The 27,116-nt window shown below is 36.1% G+C and overlaps 1 protein-coding gene across 1 annotated transcript in view; it reads left to right on the forward strand.

Moving 5' to 3' along the window:
* The window catches only part of LGR6 (leucine rich repeat containing G protein-coupled receptor 6), a 128,068-nt gene that overhangs the window by 25,732 nt on the left and 75,220 nt on the right, over positions 1–27,116 (forward strand). Inside the window, exons 2-3 of the mRNA XM_015818304.2 lie at positions 18,522–18,593; positions 23,651–23,722. Of these exons, the coding sequence (XP_015673790.2) occupies positions 18,522–18,593; positions 23,651–23,722 (144 nt within the window). The remainder of the gene's footprint in view (positions 1–18,521; positions 18,594–23,650; positions 23,723–27,116) is intronic.

Here is a 27,116-nt window from a genome sequence, read left to right on the forward strand (position 1 = left end):
GAAGAATATGAGGAGGTGTCCGTGTGCCAATATTTAGAAAGCCAAGACAAGCCACTGGGACTGGTGACAAACTATCCTTCAAAGCAGTGGTTCTCAACCTTTTTAATGCTGCGACCCCAACTGGTCATAAGTCGAGGACTAAACCGGTCATAAGTCGAGGACTAAACCGGTCGTAAGTCGAGGACTACCCAACCGGTCGTAAGTCAAGGACTTTCCCTGCCCGGGAGCACCGCGCATGCATGGTTCTGCCCCCAGCGCCGGCCGAGGCGTAGCTGGCAAGCGGCAGAGACGGAGCAGGCCGACCACCAGCTGGCCCAGCCCAAGGGAGGCAAGGCACCCGCCGGAAAAGGGGGAAAAAAATGGACAAAAAAAATGGCGGACAAAAAAAATGGCGGACAGTCTTGCTTGGCGACCCCCGTGAAATGGTCGATCGACCCCAAATGGGGTCCCGACCCACAGGTTGAGAACCACTGCTCCAAAGGGAAGAACAGGCCCTGCTAGGCCAGTCCACACAGGAGCCAGTCGGGGAGACTTGCCTTCTCTGCATGGACAGAAAGAACAAGAATCAGGGGTTCAACCAGTTAGGTCTAGTGGCAGCTGCAGTCTGGACTAAGCACCAGTCTATCCTAGTTTCCAACCTGCTGCAATCTGAACTGAAATTTCTGAAGTTGGCTTAAGAAACAGACAGGAGGCTCTTGAGAGGCAAGCAACTGAGGCTACAGTGAGAATTGCCCACAGAGTCTCCTTCCCCCAGTTCCAGGACCTAAACTGAGCGGAGATAGCTGTCTCCAATTAATACACACACCCTCATACACATATTCCCTTTCTTATTTGAAGATAAGATTAGCACCATATCATGGAGAGAAAAAATTGAGACAATAATAATTTTAAATAGCCTTAAAAGGCCAAGAATGCCATCCATATCTAACCATTACTTCTGAGTAATGCTGGAGTCGGCTTACAAAATGTTGCATTAAATAGTGATAAGCCTCTGCATGTTTCTAAATGTTAACATCGGGCTGAGCAAAACCAGAACAGGATTTAGCAAATAAGGGATGGTGTCTTATTTGTGTTGCCTATATAAACCTCAGTGATTAAAGTGAAGCTATAAGAATTATAAATAAAATTTGGAAGTTCTGGTGGATTTTGAGTGAACAGAACAGAATATAAAGACATTTGTTGGCTTTTCAGACTATCATTGCTATCTTACTAAAGAAATGTGTGCTAGCTTTATTCCAGAGCTTTATCTGACTTTTATATAATTATCTCGGGATTCCTAAGAGAACTTTAAAAATTATAGCTAAGGTACATACCATCTGTTCTAGTGACACCATCCCAAAAAGTTTTAGATTTGATTAATTTTTCATACTCTAGAACTTTAAAATATATAAGTTATAGTTCTTGGGAATGGCCTGACCATTTTAATGTAGATATTAAAAACCTGGTATTCTCCACATATGCTGAGACTGAAATTACAGCATGTCTAAAGGACATGAGGATGGGGAGGAACTCATGGTAAATTATGATTTGTTTAAGTAAACAATAAACCACAATTCAGTTTGCATAACATTCAAAATAATAACCATGATTTCAAACTATATTTACTGAATTCATACTTTATATTGAACTACCCTCCCACAGCCCAGCAAAAAACACTTTCCGTTTTGGTGTGATGTGAACCTCTGTGAATAGTCATACAATAAGCTCCATTATCATTTATTGTTGTCAGCCTGGTAAATCCAGAATTTTCTATATTGGAAGACATTTGGTAACGAACATTTCATGAGACAAGAAAGACAAGTGAATAGTCATACAATAAGCTCCATTATCATTTATTGTTGTCAGCCTGGTAAATCCAGAATTTTCTATATTGAAAGACATTTGGTAACGAACACTTCATGAGACAAAAAAGACAAATACAAAAACTTATTGAGTAAGGTTTTTTTTAATATACTTCTTATGTTATACTTGGTCCAGAATACTTAGAGACAAGAGGGTTTACTAGCTAAGCAGTTGGTTTGACCCATTAATTTGGATATTGCTGTGTTGTGTTTTAACTAACATAAAACAGAACAAACTGAAGAGAAGTGTATAAGTTTTGTCTGTAAATTCCCTTTTGGGAAAGTACTTCTGGAGTCTGGGTGTCATGTGTTCAGATTTCTTCATAATGAAAACAATGCAGTTAGCACCACTTTCCAATTAACACTCATAATAGAGCTATATGACATTAGTGATGGCTAATACATTCAGGGTTCTAGAAATTCAATGACTGCGACATAAAAGTTGTCATTAAGGAATAATATCTCTTTATTTTTATCATCAAAAAGTCTGCAAAAAATGGCACTCTACAAAAAAATGTGTGCCTATCAGACTTATGAGATACCCATTTTGATTATGTGCAAGCAGAATTATCTCTTCCTTATGTAGAGAATGATGAGAAACTTTCAAGTTTAGAAAAGAAAGGCAACAGGTCGAATTTTATAAATATAAAGGTGAAGAAGGAGGTAAACAAGCAATTTTGTTACATAAAAGACTAAAATTTAGAACTAGAATTTGTTCTGTTCCTGGTTTGTTACTTTGGTTATATAATTCTCATTATGTAGCTCAGCTGATGCATTTCTGGCTAAGGTGTGGCATATCAGGAATTGTATTGGAGTCCATTTTCCAGGATTACTTATTTTACAATTTTTATAATTGTTTATGGAGATTCTCAGTCATAGTTGTCTCAAAGATCCCTTTTCAAAGGGCAACTGGACTGTTTTTTCCTTGAGGAAGAAAAAGGAGATGTTTTGCTTCTCATCCAAGAAGCTTCATCAATTGTGACTGGATGGGGGGGGGAGAGAAGGAAGGATAGGTTCTGAACCTATCCTTCCATCCCCCCCCCCCACCATCCAGTCACAACTGATGAAGTCAGAACCTAACCTTCCATCTCCCCATCAATCATTCACAACTGAAGTAGCTTCTTGGATGAGAAGTGAAATACTTCTTCTTCCTCAAAGAAAAAAACAGTCCAGTTGCCTTTTAAAAAAGCACATTTGAGACAATTTTTATAATCCCACGTAATCTGAAAATGAAAAACAAGAGCATAAAGGGGCTAACACCTCCTCAAGTTGAATGTCCATAAGCAATTAACTAGGGTTAAAAACACCATGGAGCAGAACCAATGTTGCTCTAGAGAGCTTGGTCACTGGGATGGCTGTTTCGTGGTTCTGGGGAACTTTTGCATCATGCTGCCTCCTGGTCCTAAACCCCAAATCAAGGCTAAGCCACAGGACTTTCATGTTACCTTCTCACCTTTGTTTTTAAGCTGGTCAGAAGAGTAGTTTTGCTGCTCCTCCCTTTTGCAAAATTCAGATTTGTTCCTAGGCAGAAAATAACATATAAAATATTACTGGGGAATGGAAAACTTCATGGGTGTTCTTTTCCAGTGTGCGCACTGATGGAAATTCTCTGTACTAAATGACCCAAAGTCAGCAGAGATAAAAATAACAAAACTGACAAAAGTAACAATGCAATGAATAATTCATTATGACATTACTATCATATACAACTCCAGGATGCTCACTCAACCACAGTGTGCAGCAGATGAGCACTGTAATAAGGCTAATTCCTAATTAGCCACTCACGTTGCAAAAATCACAAATTTTTAAATCTTAGTTTGCTCATATAGGCATGATGGCTGGGTTCATCAATAGTTTACACAATTCACAAGTGATGGATTCATACATTGCTGTGACAGGCAAAGCATATATAGATTTAGTTCAATGTTTGAATACAGTTATTTTCTTAGCAAACAGAAGGTTGCAACATTGCAATTGCTAACTTTCTATGAAGAAAGGAGAAGAATTGTGAGGAAGACTAATTAATCTACCAGTTTTCACTTGAGAAAATTCCACAGTGTTCTCTCATACCTTTCCATCCATTAGAATAATGTGATAGAATTCACAAGCCTTCCTGAAATCCATTTAATTTAACCATGTAAATTTTAACTGTAATTATGATGTCTAAAACAACAACATATTAAAGATGCCAAGAAACACTGTTCTAGTACTTGAAATCATGGGTCTTGTTATACATTATTTCCACAGATTTGGAGAGGGCCTTCTGGGTAGTTCTTTCTTGGAGACTCCTTGAGTGATTGATTGATTTAATTTTTATGCCACCCATCTCCCCTATAAGATGACTCTGGGCAGCGTTAGATGTAAACTAATGAATTACACCAAGGGATAATGTTCCATTTTTAAGACGAGCTGGGCATTACCTTGTCCAATTCAATCTAATGAAAATAATTTGCTTAAAATCTTTCCTGGAGAAGATATAATTTTGGAGAAATTGTTCATGGACAGAGTGGAGAGCTCCTGCACTTTCTAAATTAAGAACTAATCCCAGGATATGTGTGAATGTTTTTCAGTATGTAATTATTTTTTCAGTGGACATAGGCTTCTCTGCTTTCCATTTTTCAATCGGACTCCAAGCAAAATCTTCATGAAGAAATTCCTTCCATTTAGGTTCTCAGTAATTTTGTTGATTTGCCATCAAAGCGAGGCTCGCTCTTATGAAATTGTCCATTCATAGCCAGATTTGGGTGCAGGGGAGAATCAGTTTTGGCATAAAACAATGGCAGTATTTTCTGCTACTGGCTTACATTTTATTTTTATTGTTTTTAATTTCGATTTGAAAATGCAATTTGAGTTTTTAAAACCAATTACCAGCTTTTGGTTCAAACTATCTGGTAGGAGGGTATTACTCATTGCAGAAATATAATGCAGGAATGAATGTTCCAAACGATGAAATTTTATTTATTTGTACCCCACCTTTGCCTTAACCAATAGACCAAACTGGCTCTCAGGTTGAAATCCTGGTTGAGATCTGATCAATAGATAACAACCCCTATGCCTGGTCTCCTGCCATTGTGCTTTCCTCCGAATGGTGTACTTTTAATTGCCTCTCCTCCCTACCTTCTTCCTCCACCATAGCAAGCTTCATTGTATGTCTTCTCAAGTCTTTTGCTTCTTCTGTTCTCTGTATGAAGATTGTAGTCTTTGCCACTTTTGCTGTTCACTTAATGTGCTTAGTCAACTTTCAAAAATATAATGCTGTACAGGAAATATAATCCAAGAAAGTGCTTCTCTGCCATTCATAAAGAAACAAGAACTTAAAGGTCAGTTGAGGCGGAGGTCTCAAATGCTTTTCTATCGCTAGGAAGCCTGTTGCAGGGAAGCAAATTCTTTTTACTGTTATAGCTGCCTAGAAAATGCTGCTACTCCTAATAGGAAGTCTTTGTGGAATGTCTTTGTTTCTTAAATGGTAACTGACCAATTATCCACTATATTATTCAAGTACCAATGCACAGCTGTCTTCATCATGGGTTCTAGGGAGTTTATTCTATTAATCCATGGAGTTATAATTCTGGATCCATGTTGCTTGTGGCTTCAATGTAAGAATACAGCAAGTAAAGTGCAGTCCTCCAATCTGAAAATATTCTCTCATTCTTAAAGATACTGACAACCAGTATCTTTTATTCCAGATGATTGTTGAAGGAAAAGTCTTCATCACAATATAAAATGCTGATGCTGACTTTCAAAGTCCTAAGGGTCTTTCAACTGGCAAGCTTGAAGATATGCTGTCTCCTGATGAAACTAAATTAAGAACCAGGTCATTTTTTCATTTAAATAATCCCTTTTTAGTCTCTAGTTGGTTTTAGTGCTGCATTTAATGAATTCTGTTATTATTTTAAAGCACATATGTATTAATCTGAGATCATATTATTTCACCTTATGGTATTATTACAGTTTAGTTACTTTTGCATTTTAGCCAATTGCTTTGCAACAAATGATGAAGGAAAAGGAGAGAGGCAGCACTGATAGAGTACATTACTGTCACTTAAATTTTGTTGCTAAACCTGGACGATACTGAATCCCTGGTTGCACATTTATGAAGTAGATGAAAAATTATGAAGGATTGCCAATAGGGTTGAGGGAACCTGCTGATTCATACTATCTTGGGAGTTAGGCTGTACAGAAATATTTGTAAATAAAAATAAACATATTGAGCAAAACCAATATTTGAAAATAACCATTGAAAATAATTGTATTAATTGGTTTGACTGGATGCCTCTAACAAGTTTATGAGTGAGACATGGAGTCAGGAGCTGCTATGGTTCTCTTCAGCAGAAAGCCTGTTTATATTTCTGCTAAATGTTTGGTGCTGGAAAATGATAGTGAACATGAACAAGAAATATATTTACTCCATCACTATCTCATGACTTCAGGAGTGTAAATTATTTCCAGTCATATGTTATTAGTCAAACTTGTACAGATGTTTGTTGCAAAGAATAAGGCCATTTTACAAGCTAGAAGTTTTGATGAGGGGGGACATGATAGCAGTGTTCCAATATCTCAGGGGCTGCCACAAAGAAGAGGGAGTCAAGCTATTTTCCAAAGCGCCTGAAGGCAGGACAAGGAGCAACAGGTGGAAACTAACCAAAGAGAGAAGCAACCTAGAACTAAGGAGAAACTTCCTGACAGTTAGAACAATTAACCAGTGGAACAACCTGCCTCCAGAAATGGTGAATGCACCAACACTGGAAGTTTTTAAGAAGAAACTGGACAGCCATTTGTCCGAAATGGTATAGGGCAGGGATAGGCAACCTTGGCTCTTTTATGACTCGTGGACTTCAACTCCCAGAATTCCTGAGCCAGCATGGCTGGCTCAGGAATTCTGGGAGTTGAAGTCCACGAGTCATAAAAGAGCCAAGGTTGCCTATCCCTGGTATAGGGTTTCCTCCCTGAGCAGGGGATTGGACTAGATGACCTCCAAGATCCCTTCCAACTTTATCATCATTATTATTATTATTATTATTATTATTATTATTATTATTATTATTATTATTATTATTATTATTATCATCATCATCATCATCATCAAGGGGGGGAGAGACAAACCTACGAAGTCAAAATACTGTCAGGTTCTATTGTTCTTTCTTTTATATGATTGGATTTTTTTTATGTAGATGAAGAATCTGTGGTTTTCACTCTAGTCTGTCATTCCTTGCTGAAGATTTGTGGTCTGTTGTGATACTTATGCATAGTATTTTGCTTGTGTGTGTGCATGTGTGTGAATGTGCACACATATGCATATATGTGTGTTTAAAGTCATTTTTTAAATTTCTATTTTTATTTTATTAACAAAAGTTTAAAAAACTCCAAAAATTATTTTAAAAAAGCAAATGGAGAAAAAACATTAATAAGAAATTTAAAAAGGGCATTACAAAAAGAAAAAAACCCTAATACATTTACACATATTATCCCCAACCCAGTTGAATACTGATTAATACAATACTACAATGTTAGTTTCTCCCTCTTGCAAAACAGGCCTCAAAAAATTTTAAACTACTAAATATATTTGCAAATTATTAGCCTGTCATCAATATACTATACTGACAAAATAATTAACAAGAAGAACAATAATAATAAAGAAGACAAGATTAAAGTTTAAAAACCCTCTGATAACAAACTGTTATTGTAATCAACCTGTAGAAAATTTACCATGGCTTCTTTATGTTTAAATGTTAAAAGTTGTTTTGACAAGACAAATTAAACCATAGAAACTATATAGCAAGTTCAGAAGGAAGCCTTTGCTGCAGAATGTTCAATTTTTCTCTGTTAAAAAGCTGCATCTTAGGGTTTTGCAATGCTCTTTATATCGTGTTTGATGCTGGTCTTTGGCCATAATAAATTTTAAGTTTAAGAAATAAAGATTAGTTTCATTCATTCACTGGGACTGGAGCCAGAAAACCATCTGGAAATCCAAAACACAGGAGCTACCTTTTATGGAGATATGGAAACCATGACTAGAGAATTCTTTCCTTTATTCTAGTGCTCAACTCTATCCTTTAGGGGAGAAACTACTGCTATGTTTAATATGCTTACTGAGGACCCAAGTGCAGTTTCTGGCATTTGTAGATTGAGAAAATCAGGTAGTGTAAAATCAGATGCCATGTCTTACCATCATCAGCTAGGATTATCAGATCTGGGCTGCTATTCTAGACAACCGCAGGATAGCAGGAAAGAGTGTGTTTTTGGTATGCCTTTGTGGCCATGTAGGTAGTATCTGGATAACCCTCTTCTGCTGTCATTCCCATCAAATGTATTTAATACATTTTTAAATTCAGAAATATTTTATGAATAGCTACTTTTGCCACATCTTTTGGCAGTGATTTTTTAAAAAAAAAAATTATGTGGCAAATTACATTAGGGTTAGGGTTAGGGCAGAGCAAATTGAATAATTCTTCAATTAAAGATAGTTTTATACAATTTTTTTTGGGGGGACAATTACCTTTGTTAAAACAGGATTTTTTAAAGATTACCTTAATCTAAAGAAAAGCCTTTTGCAGTTTTTCTATTGTATGTGGATGCCCAACAGTTTTTCTCCTTAAAATACATGTTTTATTAATAATCTCACTTTTATTTTTGTTCTCCTTTTCCCCTTTATAAATTCTTATTATTAATATGGTATTTTAATTACAATTTAAGGGAATATGTGTTTCATTTCATTAACTCTGAATCTCCCTGTATTATCTATCACTGACTCAAGTTCTAATATTTCAAGAAACAACATAAACTCTTTCCAGTGGGAGAAGAGTGGCTGACAATTTAATAAAGAATAAAATATGTTTCTATCCTATTTTCATATATCTGAGTATGTTGGATCAGTCTATTGATGCAATATCCCAAAGAAATAGTTCAAACTAAACTATGTATGCCATTAGTGAGATTATTGTGTATTTGGGATTAACACACTCTGGCAATTTGCATACATGGATATCTGCTTCCTTATATTTTGTTGACTTTCCTGTATCAGAAAGATATTCCTTAAGCAAAGCAGGTTTGCAGCAGCACAGCTGATGATGTAGAATAAAAGATCACCTTTCCCAGAATCTTCTATTTTTGTTTTAAATACTTTTTTATTCAAGGTTTTAGAAAGAACATAAAACTTAACAGAAACTAAAAACAGCGAGAGAAAACAAAGAAAGACAAAATGCAGAAAGAGAATGAAAAGAAATAGAAAATGGAAGTACATTTACAATATTAACTCTTACTTTATGACTACAAAAAAGAGCTCACTTTTTTCTATTGCCCAGTTTTTTTCTAATCAGCAAAAGTATAAATCCTAAGTGCATTTTTTTCTTGTTTCTTTCCCAGAATTCTTTGAGTGGACACACTTTGGTCCTGTCTACCTGCCTTGAAAAGTGGCTGGCAGTTATTGCTGCTATCACCCATCTTCCTAGGGATGTCTTTATCTGGTGTCTTTCCTGTTAACTCTGGCATGTGAAATAAAGAAGGACTTCCCCAGTTGTGTAATTTAGGGGCAAGTAAAAGAAGAAAAAGATGAAAATAATTAAATTCATTCTATGGCGCCACCTCCTGGCCTTCTTGTTTCAAGGTGTGGTAATTAGAATAATCACCCACTCCTTTGCAAAACAAATCAATCACCCATAGAATAATTACAACAGGGATCTTCAAACTTGGCCCTTTTATGACTTGTGGACTTCAACTGCCAGAATTCCTCAGCCAGGCATGCTGGCTGAGGAATTCTGGCAATTGAAGTCCACAAGTCATAAAAGGGCCAAGTTTGAAGATCCCTGAATTAGAAGATCAAATTTATTAAAAGAAAGAAAAGAAGAAATGTAAAAATTCTTTTTTAACTTTAGTCACATGCAAAACAATCAGTGATAGAGGAAATAGAAATAAAAAACCATTCAAACAATGTGTTATCCAATATAAATAGAATAGAATTCTTTATTGGCCAAGTGTGATTGGACACACAAGGAATTTGTCTCTGGTTAATAAGCTCTCAGTGTACATGCAAGCAACAAGTGATAAATCATGATCATAATCATAAAATACAATGGTCATAAATCATAAGATACAACACTCAGTGATAGTCATAGGATACTAAATAAAAGATTCTGATCAGATCATCAGATGATTTTAATTTGCTACTAAAAACATATGAGTAACTATTTTAGTATATAACTTTTGCATTTTAATGAGATATTGGTGGTGGTGGAAGGAGGGGAGAGATGCAAACGGGGCCAGATAACCTGTCTGCTACCCGTGCTGAATAAATACTGATTGAAAGGGAGCGGATGTTGATGCAGGACTACAAAGTAACTGACTCTTGGTATCTGCCTCCACCCTCCTTGCCTCCTTTGATGCTTTCTCTCTTCTAGTTCAACAGATGCCACCCAGACCTGCTGTTTGTTTTCCCATTTGTGCCGGGGCAGGAAGCTGAGTTGCCAAACAATGGGCAGGCTTGCCGATGACTGAAAAAAGAAAGGGGAAAAGATTTATTGCTGTGGGTGGGTTGGCCAAGGGACATGTGTTCATTGCTTTAGAAGCTGCTATCATTGTCATGACTTTTCAACAGCCATGAAGACAAGTACAGGCAAAGTGGTGGTCAGGGTGGGGGCGGGGAAATGGCCCTCATGATAGATAGCAGGAGGGGTTTGTGGGCTGGAGGAAGAGGACAAAACAAAGATGTTCAGAGTCTCATACTATTCTGTCACTAAGATTTCCTGTCACTAAAATAATGCCTGTTAACAGAAGAACCTTAATTGGGTCTGAAACCCTATGTTGACATAATTGGTGTATTTGGGGAAGATCTTCAGGCCATTCTGTATGAACAAGTGACCTTCAAACAGCATTTTAACTGACAGCACTTTTCTTTAAGGCAACTGAAGAAATGGAGGGGTTACGTTTTTTTGCTCAAAGAATGGATAATCTTATTTCATGTTTATTTATGTTCACAAAATGTTGGAGTGTCCCTGGATGGAACAGAACATTGCTGCTACTAACCTGTATATTTTTACTGGCTAGTTGAGTAGATTAAATAATTCTTCAGTGGCCAATGTGTTATTTTTGTTACCCCAGTTATATTTTAAAGCTAATGGAGTTTAGGCTATGCTGTGAAATAACTTTAATTTATGACTACAACTGGGACCAGAATTTCTGCCGCTAAGCAATGTGGGTGCATCTGATTTTGCACACTCTTTTTTGCCACAATTAAGCAAATTACTGCCATGCAAATTACAAATTACATGCAAAATTGTTAAGCAACTCCAGCTTCCCTCATTGATTTTAGTTTTTGGAAGTTGGCTGGGAAGATCGCTAATGGTGATCACATGACTCTGGGAAGCTGCAACCATCCTACATACATGCTGGTTGCTAAGTGCCTGAATTTTGATCTGTGATCCATGGGATACTATGATGGACATAAATGTGAGAACAGGTTGTAAATCACATTTTTTCACTGTTGTCATAAGATTGAACAGTTGCTAAATAAATGGTTGTAAGTTGAGAAATCTGTATTTTATGAAACAAAATACCAAAATCCCATTTCAGTGAGATAGCTGCCAGATCTTTTCTCAATATAAATAATTCTAGAATGTTTTGATCTGGGCTATTTTACACCTCTGAGTGAGTAATTGACTTCTACTCCTACTAGAATGAGATATGCAGGCTTTTAGTAATTGAGCAAGGAAAAAAACCTCCTCTTATTTTTGGCAGCATCTGGGGGAAAGATGATGTTTAAAAGGCCAGGTTCTGGTCCTGTCTCACTTTTGAAGCAGATGTCAGATGATAACATGGTTTTCCCTTTTCATATTGTTGAAAGAAAAATCTTCATCAGGTTCCAGTCCAAGCCGGGAATAAAAATGGAGACTGCTTTAGAAAGAAGGTTCTAGTTTATGAAGAGCAGAACCACAAGACATGTGGTTCTGGAGCAGCTGACCACATGTTTCTGGGAGTGGTGGGTTTTTATACCTTCTTGGGCTTTTGTGTTTGGAGTTGTTCCTGTTCCTGTGGCTTTGTATTTCCTGTGCCACATACTTTGACCTGAGTCTGAGTGTGTTCTTTTTGTATTCTGACGGTGGTGGATTAATCCTATTATGTCCTAAAGATCATGTCCTGCTTTCCTGAGGCTGTGGCTGATGGCTATGTCCTGTGTTGGATGGGTGAGGGGGTTGCTGGTTCTAATTTTATTACTCTGCTATTGTTAGCTATCAGTTTTGCTGCAAGGGATTTCAAAAGATCCTGTCTTGAATGCGTTTCTGCAGGCAGTATTTGCTCATGAATGGGGCCTCAGTCTTTCTGAATGGGATTATCAAATCTGCATTTCTACAGACCTGGCCTGCTGAGTTTCTGGCTGGGGGAGAGGGAAAGGTTTCTGCCTTTTAATATCCCCCAAAATATTTCTTTGTCGGTGGATGGGTGCTGTCTTCCTACAATGTCAATTGGTCTGCTAATGCCCCTTTTTTCTTACAAGACTGAATGGTCTGGAAACCATTTCTATGAATGTTTCAGGCTAAAGCCAGCCTTGTTCTTGAAAATGACTTCCCATTTGCCTCAGTTTTCATATGTACTTGGTACCCCTTTTCCACTTTGAAATTCATCACAAAGGAGAAAAGCTCTGACTTCCTGCATGCAATACTTGCAAGCAGTTGCTTCTTTCAAGACGTTGCTACTTCATGTTGTAAGGCAGTGGTTCTCAACCTGTGGGTCGGGACCCCATTTGGGGTCGATCGACCATTTCATGGGGGTCGCCAAGCAAGGCTGTCCACCATTTTTTTTGTCCGCCATTTTTCCCCCCTTTTCCGGCGGGTGCCTTACCTCCCTTGGGCTGGGCCAGCTGGTGGTCGGCCTGCATGCGTGGTGCTCCCGGGCAGGGAAAGTCCTCGACCTACGACCGGTTGGGTAGTCCTCAACTTACGACCAGTTTAGTCCTCGACTTACGACCGGTTTAGTCCTCGACTTACGACCGGTTGGGGTCGCGGCATTAAAAAGGTTGAGAACCACTGTTGTAAGGGCTTTTGCAAACTGCTGTGCATAATCATAAGGTCTGGGAGAACTTGATGGAGTTCTATGGAAGTCCAAGAAGGAAAAAAAAATCTGAATGCAATCAATTTTCTGTCACTAGAGCAGCATTTCTCAAACGCAGCTATTTTAAGAGGTGTGGACTAACTCCCAAAATTCTCCAGTTATTATAATAGTAAAGTATATGAAAAGATAATGGACTATAATTTTTCCAACAAATCAGTTGGGTGCAGAAAATACTTTAGTCTTTGCCCAATTATTCCCATATCTCCCTAGGAATCCTTCAGTTCAAATTTACAGTTCAAAAAGCATTATGAGGAAGGTTTACAGTTCAAATAGCATTTTGAGGAAAAATGAAGTTATTTAATTATGCAAATTTGAGAGCTGAGATGAACTGAAAGTACTACTGGAGGTTTTGCAGCTTTTTAAAAAGTATCTAGATTTTTATCTAAAAAAGTGAAGATCATTATATACAAGCAAAATCAATACAGAAAATATAAACAAAGTCAATGATAGTATGATAACTATTCCATACTGTTAGAATTCACTTGATAGAAACTATTAACTAACTAACCAACCAACTTTGCATACATTTTTCTGCTGGATTTCCTATAGTTTTTTATGTGCATAACTTGCAAAACTTCAGCATAAGAATTCTTTTTTGTGGTATAGAGGTGAAAATGCAAAGTTTTTACTAATAAATTCTGCCATTGTTAAATAGATTCCTCCATCTGGAATCTATTCATCTGTAAAACCTACTAGATAATGTTGGGAAACCTTAGCTGACAAGTTGGACATGAAATCCAAATACCATCTGGGGGTACTTTTATTTTTTGATCCACATAAAAATCAAATACTGAAGTGTTTCCAGAAATTTTCAAGTTATCTCCTAATACTCCAAAGCCAGTTCACTTTAGAAAGAAATTCATTATACAACCACAACTTTAGAGTTTGAAATGGATTTAAAAATCCCAACTTCCACCACTTCTGATGATATGTCACTGCCCTACTAAAAAAAAAAAGAAAGAAAGAAAGAAAGAAAATTGCCCATTCCTGGCCAAGATTTAGTTCCCTATAGTTCCATGAAGGAAAGCAATGTAGCAAGTAGTTGGGGTGAGTGATATTTGATTGATTGATTGATTATATGCCACCAAGTTGTTTTTGACTCCTGGCATCCACAAAGATTGGAGTAAGTAAGACGATATAATTGGGGCCAGAAACATCAAAGAGAGTAACTGACTCATGCCCCTTAGAAAATAAATATTGCTCCAGGTCATACATCATGATACCCTGTCATGCAGCCTTTACAATCATTATCAACGTTGAAACGCAATGTCCATAATTGCCACCGCAGGAGAAAATGTGTAAGCTTTATGCCTTATACCTCTAGTTCTCAATTATGTGCCTTCTGAGAATGCATTCCACATTGACTCATCTTCCATATTGACTAATCCACAGGTGCCATTGCAATATACCATGAGAAGTCTTGTTATCACCTGTTAAACATGCAGAGTTGTAAACATCTACAAACTTTTCCTGCAGCCTCCTTACTCTCTATTTTAGTTATATATTGAAGACATGAAACACGAAGGGAGATGTAACTGTTTGAAAGCTACCCTCCCCCATCACTGTGGGCTCTGCCAATAAATGCTGTGGTTATTGCTCTTTTCACCAGACTGCTCTTTGCCAATCTACCTCAAGGGTTGGCAAGCGATTAAAGGTATAGCCCTCCCAAACTCTGGGGAATGGACAATTTGCTTCTGTACTGTACATATCTGTAAAGTTCTAGAAACTATGTTGGGAGCCTCATATCTAAGGTTTTTAGAAATAGTTGCAGAAAGTTGTCCTATTCTCTTCAAGAGCCAACCAAAACCTGCTTTTTCTGCAATTATTAAAATACCCTCTAACTTTTCTTGGCATTTCATAGTTATTTTGCAATTGGAGCTTAATGGAAAAGCTGGTATTCCAGATCTGCTGAGTTCTGCATGACCATAACAACCTGTAGTTGTTTGTAATAATCCCAAACTGATCCAACTGTGATATATTGAATTCATCTTGGGCTGGCAGAACTGAATTGTTAGGTGTATGCAATAAGTATGCAAACAGATCACAGGATGAAACATCTAATGAACACCACAAGGTCATCCAGGCATCAGGCAAATAAGCAGAGAGGAGCTGTGGCCAATTAATGGGGGGAGGAGGGTGCAATGTATTCCAGATTAATGATTCTGTCCTATAATCTTCAGTTTGCCTAGCTGTCAGCCCCTTGAGATAGTCTAAACAGAGAGTCACCATCTGACAGCTAACCAAAGCTCCAAACCAAAGAGGAAAAAACTATATGAGGTAATTCTAGTTTATTGTAAGGTTACATTAGCATAATCTTGTAAATCGTAAGGTGTGAATCTCCTGCCACTACTAGAGACCTGGTTGTGGAATTTGAAATAATTTGGACAAAATTCATTCTAGATTTACAACAATTTTTTGCATTTCAGAACCAGTTAATATAACTAGAATATAACTAGGAATTTAGTCCAATAATTCAAATGCTAAGAACAGAGGTTGACAACTTTAAGATTTGTGGTCTTCAAATCCAAGAATTCCCCAGGCAACCATGCTGGCTGGGGAATTCTGGGATTGAAGTCCATAAGTGTTAAAATTCCCAAGGTTGGATACCCCTGATTTAGAACTCTAAAAATAAATTTAAAAAACTGTTACTGAAGGCAAGTTATAATCCTGCTAAATCTACTGTAGATGGCACTTCATAGATTATGAAAATGGATTAGGTGGAGGATTCAGGGCATAACATTTATAGACATAGTGGAAATTTATCATCTCTTAATCCCCAATTTATGCACATACAGAATTTTGTGCTCATTAATTCTTTGCCTTAGACATATTACATACATAAATGCTAAATTTGTGATGGTCCATATTTTGGAAATGTGTTATTTAATTTGTAAAATGTTTTTATTGATATGATAGATTTTGAGGTTGGATTTGCAGTAGTGAAAAAAAAATCAAGGGAAGAAGCCACCTTGGTACTTTTCATTTGGAAGCACCTAGAAGCCCTTTCTTCAAATCAACATACTTCATTCATTCATTCATTCATTCATTCATTCATTCATTCATTCATTCACTTTTGCAGGAAATGGAGATAATATTGGCCTGCTATATTGCAAAGAGTTTTATATCATCATTTTTTGTCAGCCTAATTTGTGAGGTCTGTTTGTGATTTTTGCATATCCTGCAAGAGAGTCCCTCTTCCCAACCTTAATTAACAAGGGGAGTTGAGGTGTCTATCCCTTGGATTGGGACAGGAATATATTCCTTCCATTATAAGGAAGGATGTCTGAATGGAGACCAAAGAAGGAAAGTGGGAAACATCCCATAAATCTTCTCAGCTGGAAATTGCTCTGTCTCACAGGGCCATTAGGAGCAGCAGAAGCAGTGGTAGAAAGAATTGTAGATTTTATTTCATGTGCTTTGAAATAATATTATAGTGCTTTTGCTTGCAGTGACTTATGTTGCTTGTAAATCATCCAAATCACACATAGTGTGACAAATCTGTCATCAGCTTTCTGATTTGTTTCTTATTTTAAACCAATTATTTATTTATTTTACCACACCATGCTTCAAACCTGTGCTCAGTATTCCAAGAGAAAGGTTAGAAAAGAGACACTTCTGATACATAGGCGTCATAGAGCATCACTTTTTCATTTTTGCCTCAATTATAATGGGAGTGGGAAAACTGTTGATTTCCAGACATTACTCAAACATAATTTTGATCAGTTCCAACCAGTATTCTATTTTTGATTCATTATCAGACGAACACAGAATTCTCAATCTTGTTTTAGGAAAGTTTAGATAGAAGCACCATTAGTTCTTACAAGGCCTCTTGTTTTAGATCTCTCTTGTGATGGAGAAAACAGATTCAAATTTATCCCCTAAGAACAGTTCTGAAGGCATTATCACATATGAAATTTAAATCAGTCAGAAATAAAATAAAAAATCGACTAATGTTGACTGGAATTCTTGCTCTGTTTTCCTTTCATTGTCACACTAATAACATTAGGCATGTGGGTGTGCTGAAGTGCTATGAGTGAAAATGACTGTAGTGTGTTATTTAGAATATTATATTTGTTTATAAGCATCTACAAAAAAAACATAGCTTTTGATGCAGGAAATGAACATTGAGAGGTAACTGTAGCATAGCTCCTGGTAACCTAAGAAAAATATATTTCTTAATATGAAGTTGAAAACTGTCAGAAGACTTTACAAACCAGTGAGAGAATGTACTTTTGGCAAAGAAGAAAAAAAGTAATTATAACTAAAAGCAGAGATAAAACAGTGTGTTTATGAGAGGCGGATGACTTCAAAGCCCTTGAATTAAGGAGCCCCTTGAGGGACAAGTGGATTATGAGGTCTCTAACTCTGAATCACACAATTCAGATTTCCAAGATCTTTGTCTTACTTTCCAGTGTATACAAGTTGGGAATTTGTGCTTTCTCTGTGGCCACCCATGCCCTGCTAGAAGTCCATCTAGCCCTGAACTTGCTGCCCTCCTTAATAACCATAAAGACTTAGGTTTTGGGTTTTTTTTGGAGGCCTGTTCCACTATTCATAACTTTTATACATGATATAAACAGAACTGGAGATCAATTTTTATTTTATTATATTATTTAATATACTTCTCATATAATCTCATATTGAAGCTACTTCATGGTATTTTTAAAGTTTCGCTCCTTTTTTGCCTCACACTAAGTCAAAGGTTTTTGTGAATGGTACAATATGGACTGTTTTACAACAGTCAAATGTTCTATGAAACAAAACAAGCATTTGATGTAGTATTTATTTAGAAGCTCAGATTAAAATGTGTAGTTCCTGAAGGGGTTGTATCCATGTACAGAAAATGTAAGGAAATTATTTCCAGGTTAAATGATTAATGGGGATTTCTTGAAGATAACAAATATTTTAGTTTTATTTAGTTTCAGCATTCATATCCTATCTTACTGCTCAAAACCTTCAAGTTAATTTTATAATAACATTTTTAAAATGACAAAACAGAATTCCTTTAGTTTGAGAGCCTGTAAAGCATGGAAATAGCCAAAAATAACAATGTACAATGGCTCTAGAAATCATGGCTTCAGTTTAGGTATGTACCAGGCTACTGTAGCTTATTCCAATTGGTAGAATTTCTCTTATTCAACAAGCTCTGGATTACACATTTGTGACTTCACATGGTATGTGAAGCCAGCTTGTATTCAGATTAATAAGTAGAGCCCAAACTAGGGATAATTTTTTAATACTATGAGAATCCTATATAAGATCAAAGAGTTTAACTTTTTTCTTTTTCCTTTTTTTGTGTGTCTTCAGGTCAATGTTGATTCCTGGTGACTACTTGCAGTTTTCTTGGCAAGGTTTTTTTAGAAGTGGTTTGCCATTGCCTCCTTCACAGGAGACGGGGGGGGGGGGGGGAGAGAGGGAGAGAATCTGGCTCCGTGCCCAAAGCAGAACTAGAACTTATAGTCTCTCAGTTTTTAGCCAGATGTCTTAACCACTATCCCAAGCTGGCTCTCAAAGTTTAACTAGGTTGTGGCTTACACTACAACTGTTCCAAATTCTTTTTTTTTATTTTATATTTCTCAGTGATCTAAACATGAACAACATCAGTGAATTGCTGCCTGGAGATTTCCATCACTTACATTTTCTGGAAGAACTGTAAGTATAATTAAACATATATTGCCTTGACATCTTTTAAAAGGTTCTCTAAATAATACCCAAAACTGAACAAGTTATATTTGAATGTGAGACAGAAAAATCTCGAGACCACTCATACTGTTCACAGCAGTAAAAAAAAAAACACACACACACACACATACATAATAACAACTCAGTAAATTATTGCATTATTATTTAGGTGGTAAAAACCTTCCTGACACTCAGTACTTGTTTCTGTAGCAAATGTTATGCCGCTCATATAATCTCATCTTGAAGCTACTTCATGGTTTCTTTAAAGTTTCCCTCCCTTTTTTTTTTTTTTTAACTTATCTGCATAAGGGTAGAACTTTTCCACATATTTACAGCAGGGACATCCAACCTTGACAGTTTTAAGATTTGTGGACTCCAACTCCCAGAATTCCCCAGCCATCTTGCGAATATTGTGTGTACATTCTGATTGCCATATCTCATATATGATCTTGCAAAACAGGGACAATGCAAATATAAAACAAAACAAAAAACATGATATTGACTTTTATTTAGACAATGTGAACATGGAGTAATATATAATTTGAATTTGTGAAAAACCATTAAATGCAGTTTGCTCTTTGGCTAAAGCAGGCATTGTAATTCATAAATCATAGGTTATAAGCCATGAAAATGACAGAAATATTAATTCTAGTTTTACAGAAATACATGTAGATGTAATTTCTTGTCACTTATCAAGAGTTTCAAAATGTCATTATTTGTAGCAAAACTGACAATTGATTTTGTTAAAAGGCAGTGTTTGAAATTAAGGACCTTAATCATAGCATTAATTTGTTGTGGTAAATTCAGGCAGATCATCACAACATTGTTTATTAAATAACAAAGCACCATTTGAACCATTTCTAACTCTTTCAAAAGAATGAAAAGAAGTTATGATGAGACTGATCTTGAGTTGATTCGTCTAACTGGTCACAATATTTAGTTAATCACTGGTTAAACACATGCATTAAAAACTGGCATGTTTAATGATAATTCATAATGGATTCACTATTAATTCCTATTTAGGGTAAATAGAAATTTCAGTATATGCAGTTATGAAAATGAACATCTGCAATCTTGTCCTAGCAATATGTTGAGATCCCTGATCATTAGGTCTTCCAGAACGTGCAAAATCTAAGACTACCATCAGATGGTAGCAAAGAAATACTTACAACCCTAATTCTTTGTTGCCATCTAGTGTATGGTAAGTCTGATCTTCAGCTATAAGAGTTGTCTTAGAGTAAGACAAGAGAAGATAGTGTACACAGTAAAAATTGCTTTTCTAATCTATAAATCAGGATACTGAAGAAAGCTACTATTTATAGCTTGTAGTGAAAATGCATAAATTACTTGAATGATTATGTACTGAGGATAGAATAACCTCCTCAGTCTAAAAGGCGCAAGTAAATAAAGACTGTACCAGCAGGTATGACTTAAAACAGTACTTTCAGTGCCAGGAGCTTGCACAGGATTACTGCAAGCAGATGTGCAAGTTGTATAGTACACAAATGCATCTTGACATGGAGTGGCACCAAGTGATGGGAATAGTGGTGGCCCAATGTGGCACTGCAGGGTGCCAGTTTGGAGGAAGAAACCAATCCAGTTACTATTCTAATGTTGTTTGGACTCACACTTAACTATTAATCGATAAAGTTCTTTGGTTTTGACTTACAGTGATGTGCAAAGCTATCCATTATGATTTGTCATTATGGCCAATTCAACAAATGATGGTTAATATTATGGATATTCTTCACCATCCAGCTGGCTGTAATTGAAGAATTAAGAGTTTCTTCTTAATATTTTCATGTGGAAAACCCATATTGTGTCCATTGTTCTTAGGAGGTTTTGTGATGCTGTATGTCACAGATACTTTACACAGATTCTTTAGAAAGCTGATCATAGAAAAGGTGGCATAATATCCAGGGCATGCCTATTTGTGACTAAGCCTCACTGAGGTCAATGGGACTTCAGGCTAATGAGGCAAACACATAAAGAAAAGTGGAGACCCTGAAAGCTGATAGTAGTCCTGAACTGTAAAAGTCCATTTGTTTCTTATATCAAAAGAAATATAATTTTATCCAGTATGATTCCCCATCTAATTAGAAACATCAGCCCAAAGGAAGTTTGTTAGAATATTGTAAGTAGCAAAGAGACTTAAGAATTAGACAGATGAAGATTTTGCTGATTGACAAGAAGGACTGGAAATGCAACAGGGGTGTCAGCAGGAGCAAAGAATACTGCTGTGCCAAAATATACAAGGCTAAACAGTCAGTGATTCATGATAGGGAACGGAAACTAGTGTTGACAGCTTCATTGGCATATCTGCTCCATTTTGTTGGCTTGTGTTTCAGGCATATACATAAAGCACACATCTCAAGCTAACTGGAGTTCTGGGAGTTGAAGTCCACACATCTTAAAGTTAGCTAAGTTGCTAAGATTGGGAATTACCGTGCTAGAGACTAAAAGAGCAACAACCATTCTTTGTATAATTCATTATATATGAAATTATTCCCTCATGATTCAAATGGTGTTCTCTTCCTGTTAAAGGAGACCTCCTTGAAAACTGAACTTCCCTGTTTTCTCTTTATGTATATAATATACATTTAAATATCATTTCCTGGGGTGTTTCTGCTTATAGTTACTTTTGTAAATAAGAAGCATTTTTGTGAAAAATTGTCCATCTTGTTTTCTAACATCATCATCATCATCATCATCATCATCAACAACAACAACAACAACAACAACAACAACAACAACAACAACAACAATAATAATAATAATAATAATAATAATAATAATAATAATAATAATAATAATAATAATAATAATATAGTTGGAAGGGACCTTGTAGGTCTTCTAGTCCAGGAAACCCTATACCATTTCAGACAAATGGCTGTCCAGTCTCTTCTTAAAAACTTCCAGTTTGGGAGCATTTATAACTTCTGGAGGCAGGTTGTTCCACTGATTAAATGTTCTAACTGTCAGGAAATTTCTTAGTTCTAGGTTGCTTCTCTCTTTGATTAATTTCCATCTATTGCTACTTGTCCTGCCTTCAGGTGCTTTGGAGAATAGCTTGACTCCTGAGATATCTTCATATATATAGGCAAGCATATGCTTATGTGCTGCTACGAATGCTATTTACAGGTGTCACATTCCATTTCCTAATTGGTAATTTCCTTTATAAAATAGCAAATTTTCCATTCTTCCAATATCTATACCAGACAATGATAGAATTTCCTGCACTGCTACCCGGCTTCCCATCAGGCATAGGGTGAGGGTTTCAAATATTTCTTCTCAGCTATTATTCTAGTTCTTCCCCATAGGAGTGCTCACTGAATTGTTTAAAATGTAGAATTTCTACCATTGTATCCATGTGTTGTATCCACACAGCTCATTTTTTTCAATGCCTGTTGAAGAAGTTAAATGTAAAGTACCTCTTATTCCTAAAACTTAAATTCATTGTAACCAATTTTTAAAAATCTCTCATCCATTAAACTTATTTGTCCACTGAATCAAATTGGTAAAACAGATACAACATTATCATTAAAAAAATCTAATCCCCAATTTTGGGAAGAAGGGGCACACATATATGTATGTACAAGAATAAATACAAATATAGGTAAATCACAAAAATGAAGTGCAATAAGCACCAATTTGGACACAGCTTCTGTGTTTCCAATTTTTTTTTATCAGAACATTGACTCTTTCAGGATAGAGAAATTAAATAAAATGCAGCAATTTTAATGAGTTGCCCTCTTAAAAATTCACCATATTTTAATTGATAATGTTCTACAAAAGTTCATGGGTTATAGTCTGCTTTTTTGTTTTAAAAAGAAAATCTTATGCTCAACACTATTATAGACACAATTTCTCTAAACTCTAGAGAAGAATAGAAATCTATATAACAAATAGGATTTATATTTTTGTATGCAGGAATAGGGTGACCAGGGTAACACATTTGTAATTGTCTTTGGGGGAATCCAGAAAGTGTGTAAATATAAATGAATGCAAGAGACTCACTTGACTCACTTGACCCAAAAAATCATTTCTAAGGGACATCTTAAAAGTGATCAACCTTGCCCTAATGTTGGTCCTAAACATTGAGTCTAAAGATGGATGATTTCCTTAATAAACCATCTAAAAGAATATCTTGTCTGCAAATATGAAAATAAGAGGAGGATTGGTATGAATAAAACTTTTAGCTATATAAATGTAATTAATATTGCAAAAATTATAACTGACAAAGATTATTTCAAATACTGATGGGAAATCAAATCTTAATAAGACCACGAAAAACAGGATATTGATTTATGAATTGATATTATTGATTTATAAATTGATATTATTATTATTTGTATGACATTAGTTAAAATATGAAGATGCTTATGTCTAACTTTGTATACATCAACAGTTCCAAAAACTGTAACTGTGTAATGAGGGGGAAATGGAAAAAATATGGGGAAGAAAGGAGGATCAGGGGAAAAATACTGGATTGTGTAGTACTGAACAGATTTATATTGAAGAAGTTAATGTTAAATATCTGAACCCAGACATGTTGTTTACTAAGCACTAAAGATTGTAATTCTTAAAAATCAATAAAACATTTTTAAAAGAATATCTTGTCTGTAGTTTTGAAAACAAAATGGTTTGTGACAATGAAACTTTTCCAAAACTTAAGAATATTATCATAGAGATTCGCCATTTGTTGCAATAAGATCTGAACTATAAATTCAAAAGTATTCTCTCACTTGTATGAGGAAGGAAGGAAGGAAGGAAGGAAGGAAGGAAGGAAGGAAGGAAGGAAGGAAGGAAGGAAGGAAGGAAGGAAGGAAGGAAGGAAGGAAAGCAGCTTTTATTATACAGAAAATCCTTCCTTCTATAATGACCTCTGGTTCCCCTCGTAATGACTCTATCTTGCTGAAAAGTATAGGAAGGCATTTCACTCCAAGCTATCATTATATTGCCTAACAAAAGACACTGTTAAACATTCGGCTGTATTATCTTGACCTTGTTTGTTCTGTTTATTACAGGCGCCTATCTGGAAACCAACTCTCTAAAATTCCAGAAGGAGCATTTTCTGGCCTCTACAATTTAAAAATTTTGTAAGTCACAATTTCTTCTTTCTAACTGTTGCTGCTTTACTGATCTTTAGACTTTTATTTGGACTTCTAGTTTTACTTCCCAAAAGCTTCATGTTATTGTACTTTCTCTAACTATATATTGAGAAATTCAGGCATTTTAACACGATCATGTTACTTGTTAAATATTCTTGCTATGCGGAGCAGGGTTTGAACTTTTATCAAACTGTTTCAGGTGCTGGTCATGGGAGAATCTCATGTGAACAAGATGTTCAGAACTTATAAGTGTGCCTCTCTCTGCATAAAAGTTCTTAAACAGACCTGGAACTGTATGATTTTCACTATGACAAGCTTCATCATCTGCCTGCACTTACAACAATGTATTTCAAGTTGATTTTCTTTGACTTGATGAGTTATGTTATGTGGAGAGCAAATAGTTGCCAGTAGGTCCTTAGGATTTATTTTACTCCAGAATCAGCACTAGCTTATAATTACATTGCTGCCACTCTCTCATTGTCTCATTTAACCCCTTCCCTGGTACTGGGAATACTGGGATTGAGGCTTAAGTAGCCATTGGCATCTCCTTATTGGAACTGGGGGCCTTTTTCCTCTGATTACTTTTAGACTCTTTTGTAAACCAATCTATTATCAAACAGTAAGATAGACGGCTGTTTTTCTTCATGGTAGTGCCCCAACAGTCTGGTTCTAGTGAATGATTGATGCTCTCAGTGGTTCAAGTTCTATTTTCCCAAAGATATTTTTTTACAAGCTCCTCTTCTGCAATAAACATTTTAGTTCACGGGCATGTTTGGAACCCAACCACAATGCAAAATCACCGTAGCTGACAATGTTTACATGAAACGTGCAGGTATCAACCTGCTCCTCGGATTAGAGAGTGCAGGGCTGTTCACGAGGCCTTCTAAAAATCCTACTCTAAATCCCTGGGTTTAGAGATGAGTTGCTTCTTTATCCATAGCCTGCATTAGGCACCGAATCAAAGAAACCAAGAAAACCACAGAAAACCCACCCTGTCTCAACAAGGGCAACACTACACTCGGGAAAGTTGCTTTTCATCAGCGTACATTGGAGCAATTCCCATTGAAATGGTTAAACGTGTTAGTCTCTCTGAAACTAAGACAGTCTTAGCAGTTTTAGCAGTAGCAAAGCTGCCCATGGGCTTTAAAAAATATATATATTGTGTGATTATCCTGAGGCTGAAAGTGTATTAGTCAGGGAGCACTGGCAGTTTGAGACAAATGGCAATGCTTGCCTGAACATCCTGGAGTGCATGGAAAACAGTCTTGTGATGGAATCATAAATAACCTTCATCCTTCCTTGACAGCAGACAAATTGGGCACCATTTTAACAAAAGGATTATCATTTTAGCTTTTATTTTAAATTGAGGGACTTACTATCTGAAGAAATAAGAGCAAAAATATCTTCAGGTGGCCCTCATACTAAGATTAGGGTAGGTTAATACCTTATCTCAGACCAATTGTGCTTCATCTTGCTTTAATCTTCTATTAATCTATGTGGCTGATCAGAAGGAATGTTTCCCAAAATGACTGTTAAAGGGTCTACTAGGTCTCCACGTATGAGAATGAGCTTTGCACAACAGCCACCACCCAAGATCTACACAACATGAAGACCTTTTCCACTACTGCAGCTGCCTTATTTATTTATTTATTTATTTATTTATTTATTTATTTATTTATTTATTTATTTATTTATTTATTTATTTATTTATACTTTTACACTGCCCAATAATATAAGTTCTTCTTGGTGTACACTCATACTAAACAAGTAGAATTACATCAAAATAAAAACACCCCACTCTAAAAAGAATATCAAACAAGTACAAAGATAAGCACAAAGGACCAGACAAAATGTTGAGGACAACAATTGTAATGACAATAGATAAAGCATACATTATATTCAGATTAAAATTGTTTAACCTTTTTATTTTTCTTACTTTTATGATTATATTTGAAATTACTCAGCCCAAAGTCTCCTACATAAACCACCTCAAAATAAAACACTGAACGCTAAAAAAAAAAAAAAAAAGCCTATGTCCCACATTAGGTTAGCCATTTTGCTTTTATCTATTTTGATTGCATTTCTTGTATTTTTGTTGTTCTCAGATTTTGGATTTTATTATGTGTTTTATTCCATTCTATGAAATCAACCTGAAAATATTTAATTATTTATTTATTTAATTATTTATTTATTTAATTATTTATTTATTTGATAAAATTGTATAAACTGTATAAAACCTAATAATATAGCAGGGGGTTGGACTAGATGACCTCCAAGATCCCTTCCAGCTTTACTATTATTATTATTATTATTATTATTATTATTATTATTATTATTATTATTATTATTATTAATACAATATTATTAAAAAATCAACCTAGTTAAAATGATGGGGATGGAGGGAGTATGATGAGAAGGGGAGGAGGTGATACTTATTGTTAATCTATCAAGCATCCCCAATGTGGAGCCCCAGTTAACTGTATAACGGAAATTAAGGAGGGTTGAAAACGACTTCACTGCGGGGGGGGGGGGGAAGAGGGGAATAAGATGTTCCAAAAGGCAGGTGCAACTTAAGACAAGGCTCTTCTTCTGGACCCCACCGGTTACTAAATGAATTAAATCTATAGTAAATAATTAAGCTATGTTTTAAAACAATACATGCCCAATGAAAGTTAGTCCTTAACAGGATTTCTTCCACTTTTTAAAAAAATGAACCTTTGCTGTTTGCCATGGTAGGAATCTTGGAACATTTTTTTCTACTTGAAGCATAAAATGAAAACAGTAATAAAAAATGATGCCGTGTTCTAGAAGACTGGGACATGTTTCTGCAATGAAATGGAAACTGAGAAATTAGTGCCCCCTTTGAACAAGCTGCCTGAAGCAAAGTTCTTATATATTGCTTCATAGTGAGACTGGCCTTGTTGAAGGCGTATGTTATGCTTGCAGCCATGCGTGTTAATTTAGTGTCTCTGATTCCTGCTATGAATCTGGTGAGAGGCTTTCCTGTAATGCCCCACTGGTGCTCTGTGAGTCAGTTTGTTACCAGGCAAGTGGGTGTTGTACAATTCCTAGATTGTACAACATTTCTCAGTTTCTACAAGGACCCATGCACCCATCTACTCTCAATTCATTCTTTCCTGGAGTGACACAATAGCAACTGGAGGAGGCTGTAGGGCACAGAGGCAAAGCTCTCAGGGGACTTGGTTGGGATGAGGCTTGGAAAAATACCCACCAATTAAAACTTTTTTTGGAAAACTTTTGCTTTCAGGCAAGGAATGCAGATTAAGCACCCAGTTCCAGCATGCCATAAGTCCGAGAGAATTTTTTTTATAGGATTGTCCTGAGTTTTGGTGTCCTACTCTCACCTGCCACGCCAGTCATC

The sequence above is a fragment of the Protobothrops mucrosquamatus genome, unplaced genomic scaffold (genome assembly GCF_001527695.2).
Source record: "Protobothrops mucrosquamatus isolate PMUCROS unplaced genomic scaffold, P.Mucros_1.0 scaffold712, whole genome shotgun sequence".
Taxonomy (NCBI): Eukaryota; Metazoa; Chordata; class Lepidosauria; order Squamata; family Viperidae; genus Protobothrops; species Protobothrops mucrosquamatus.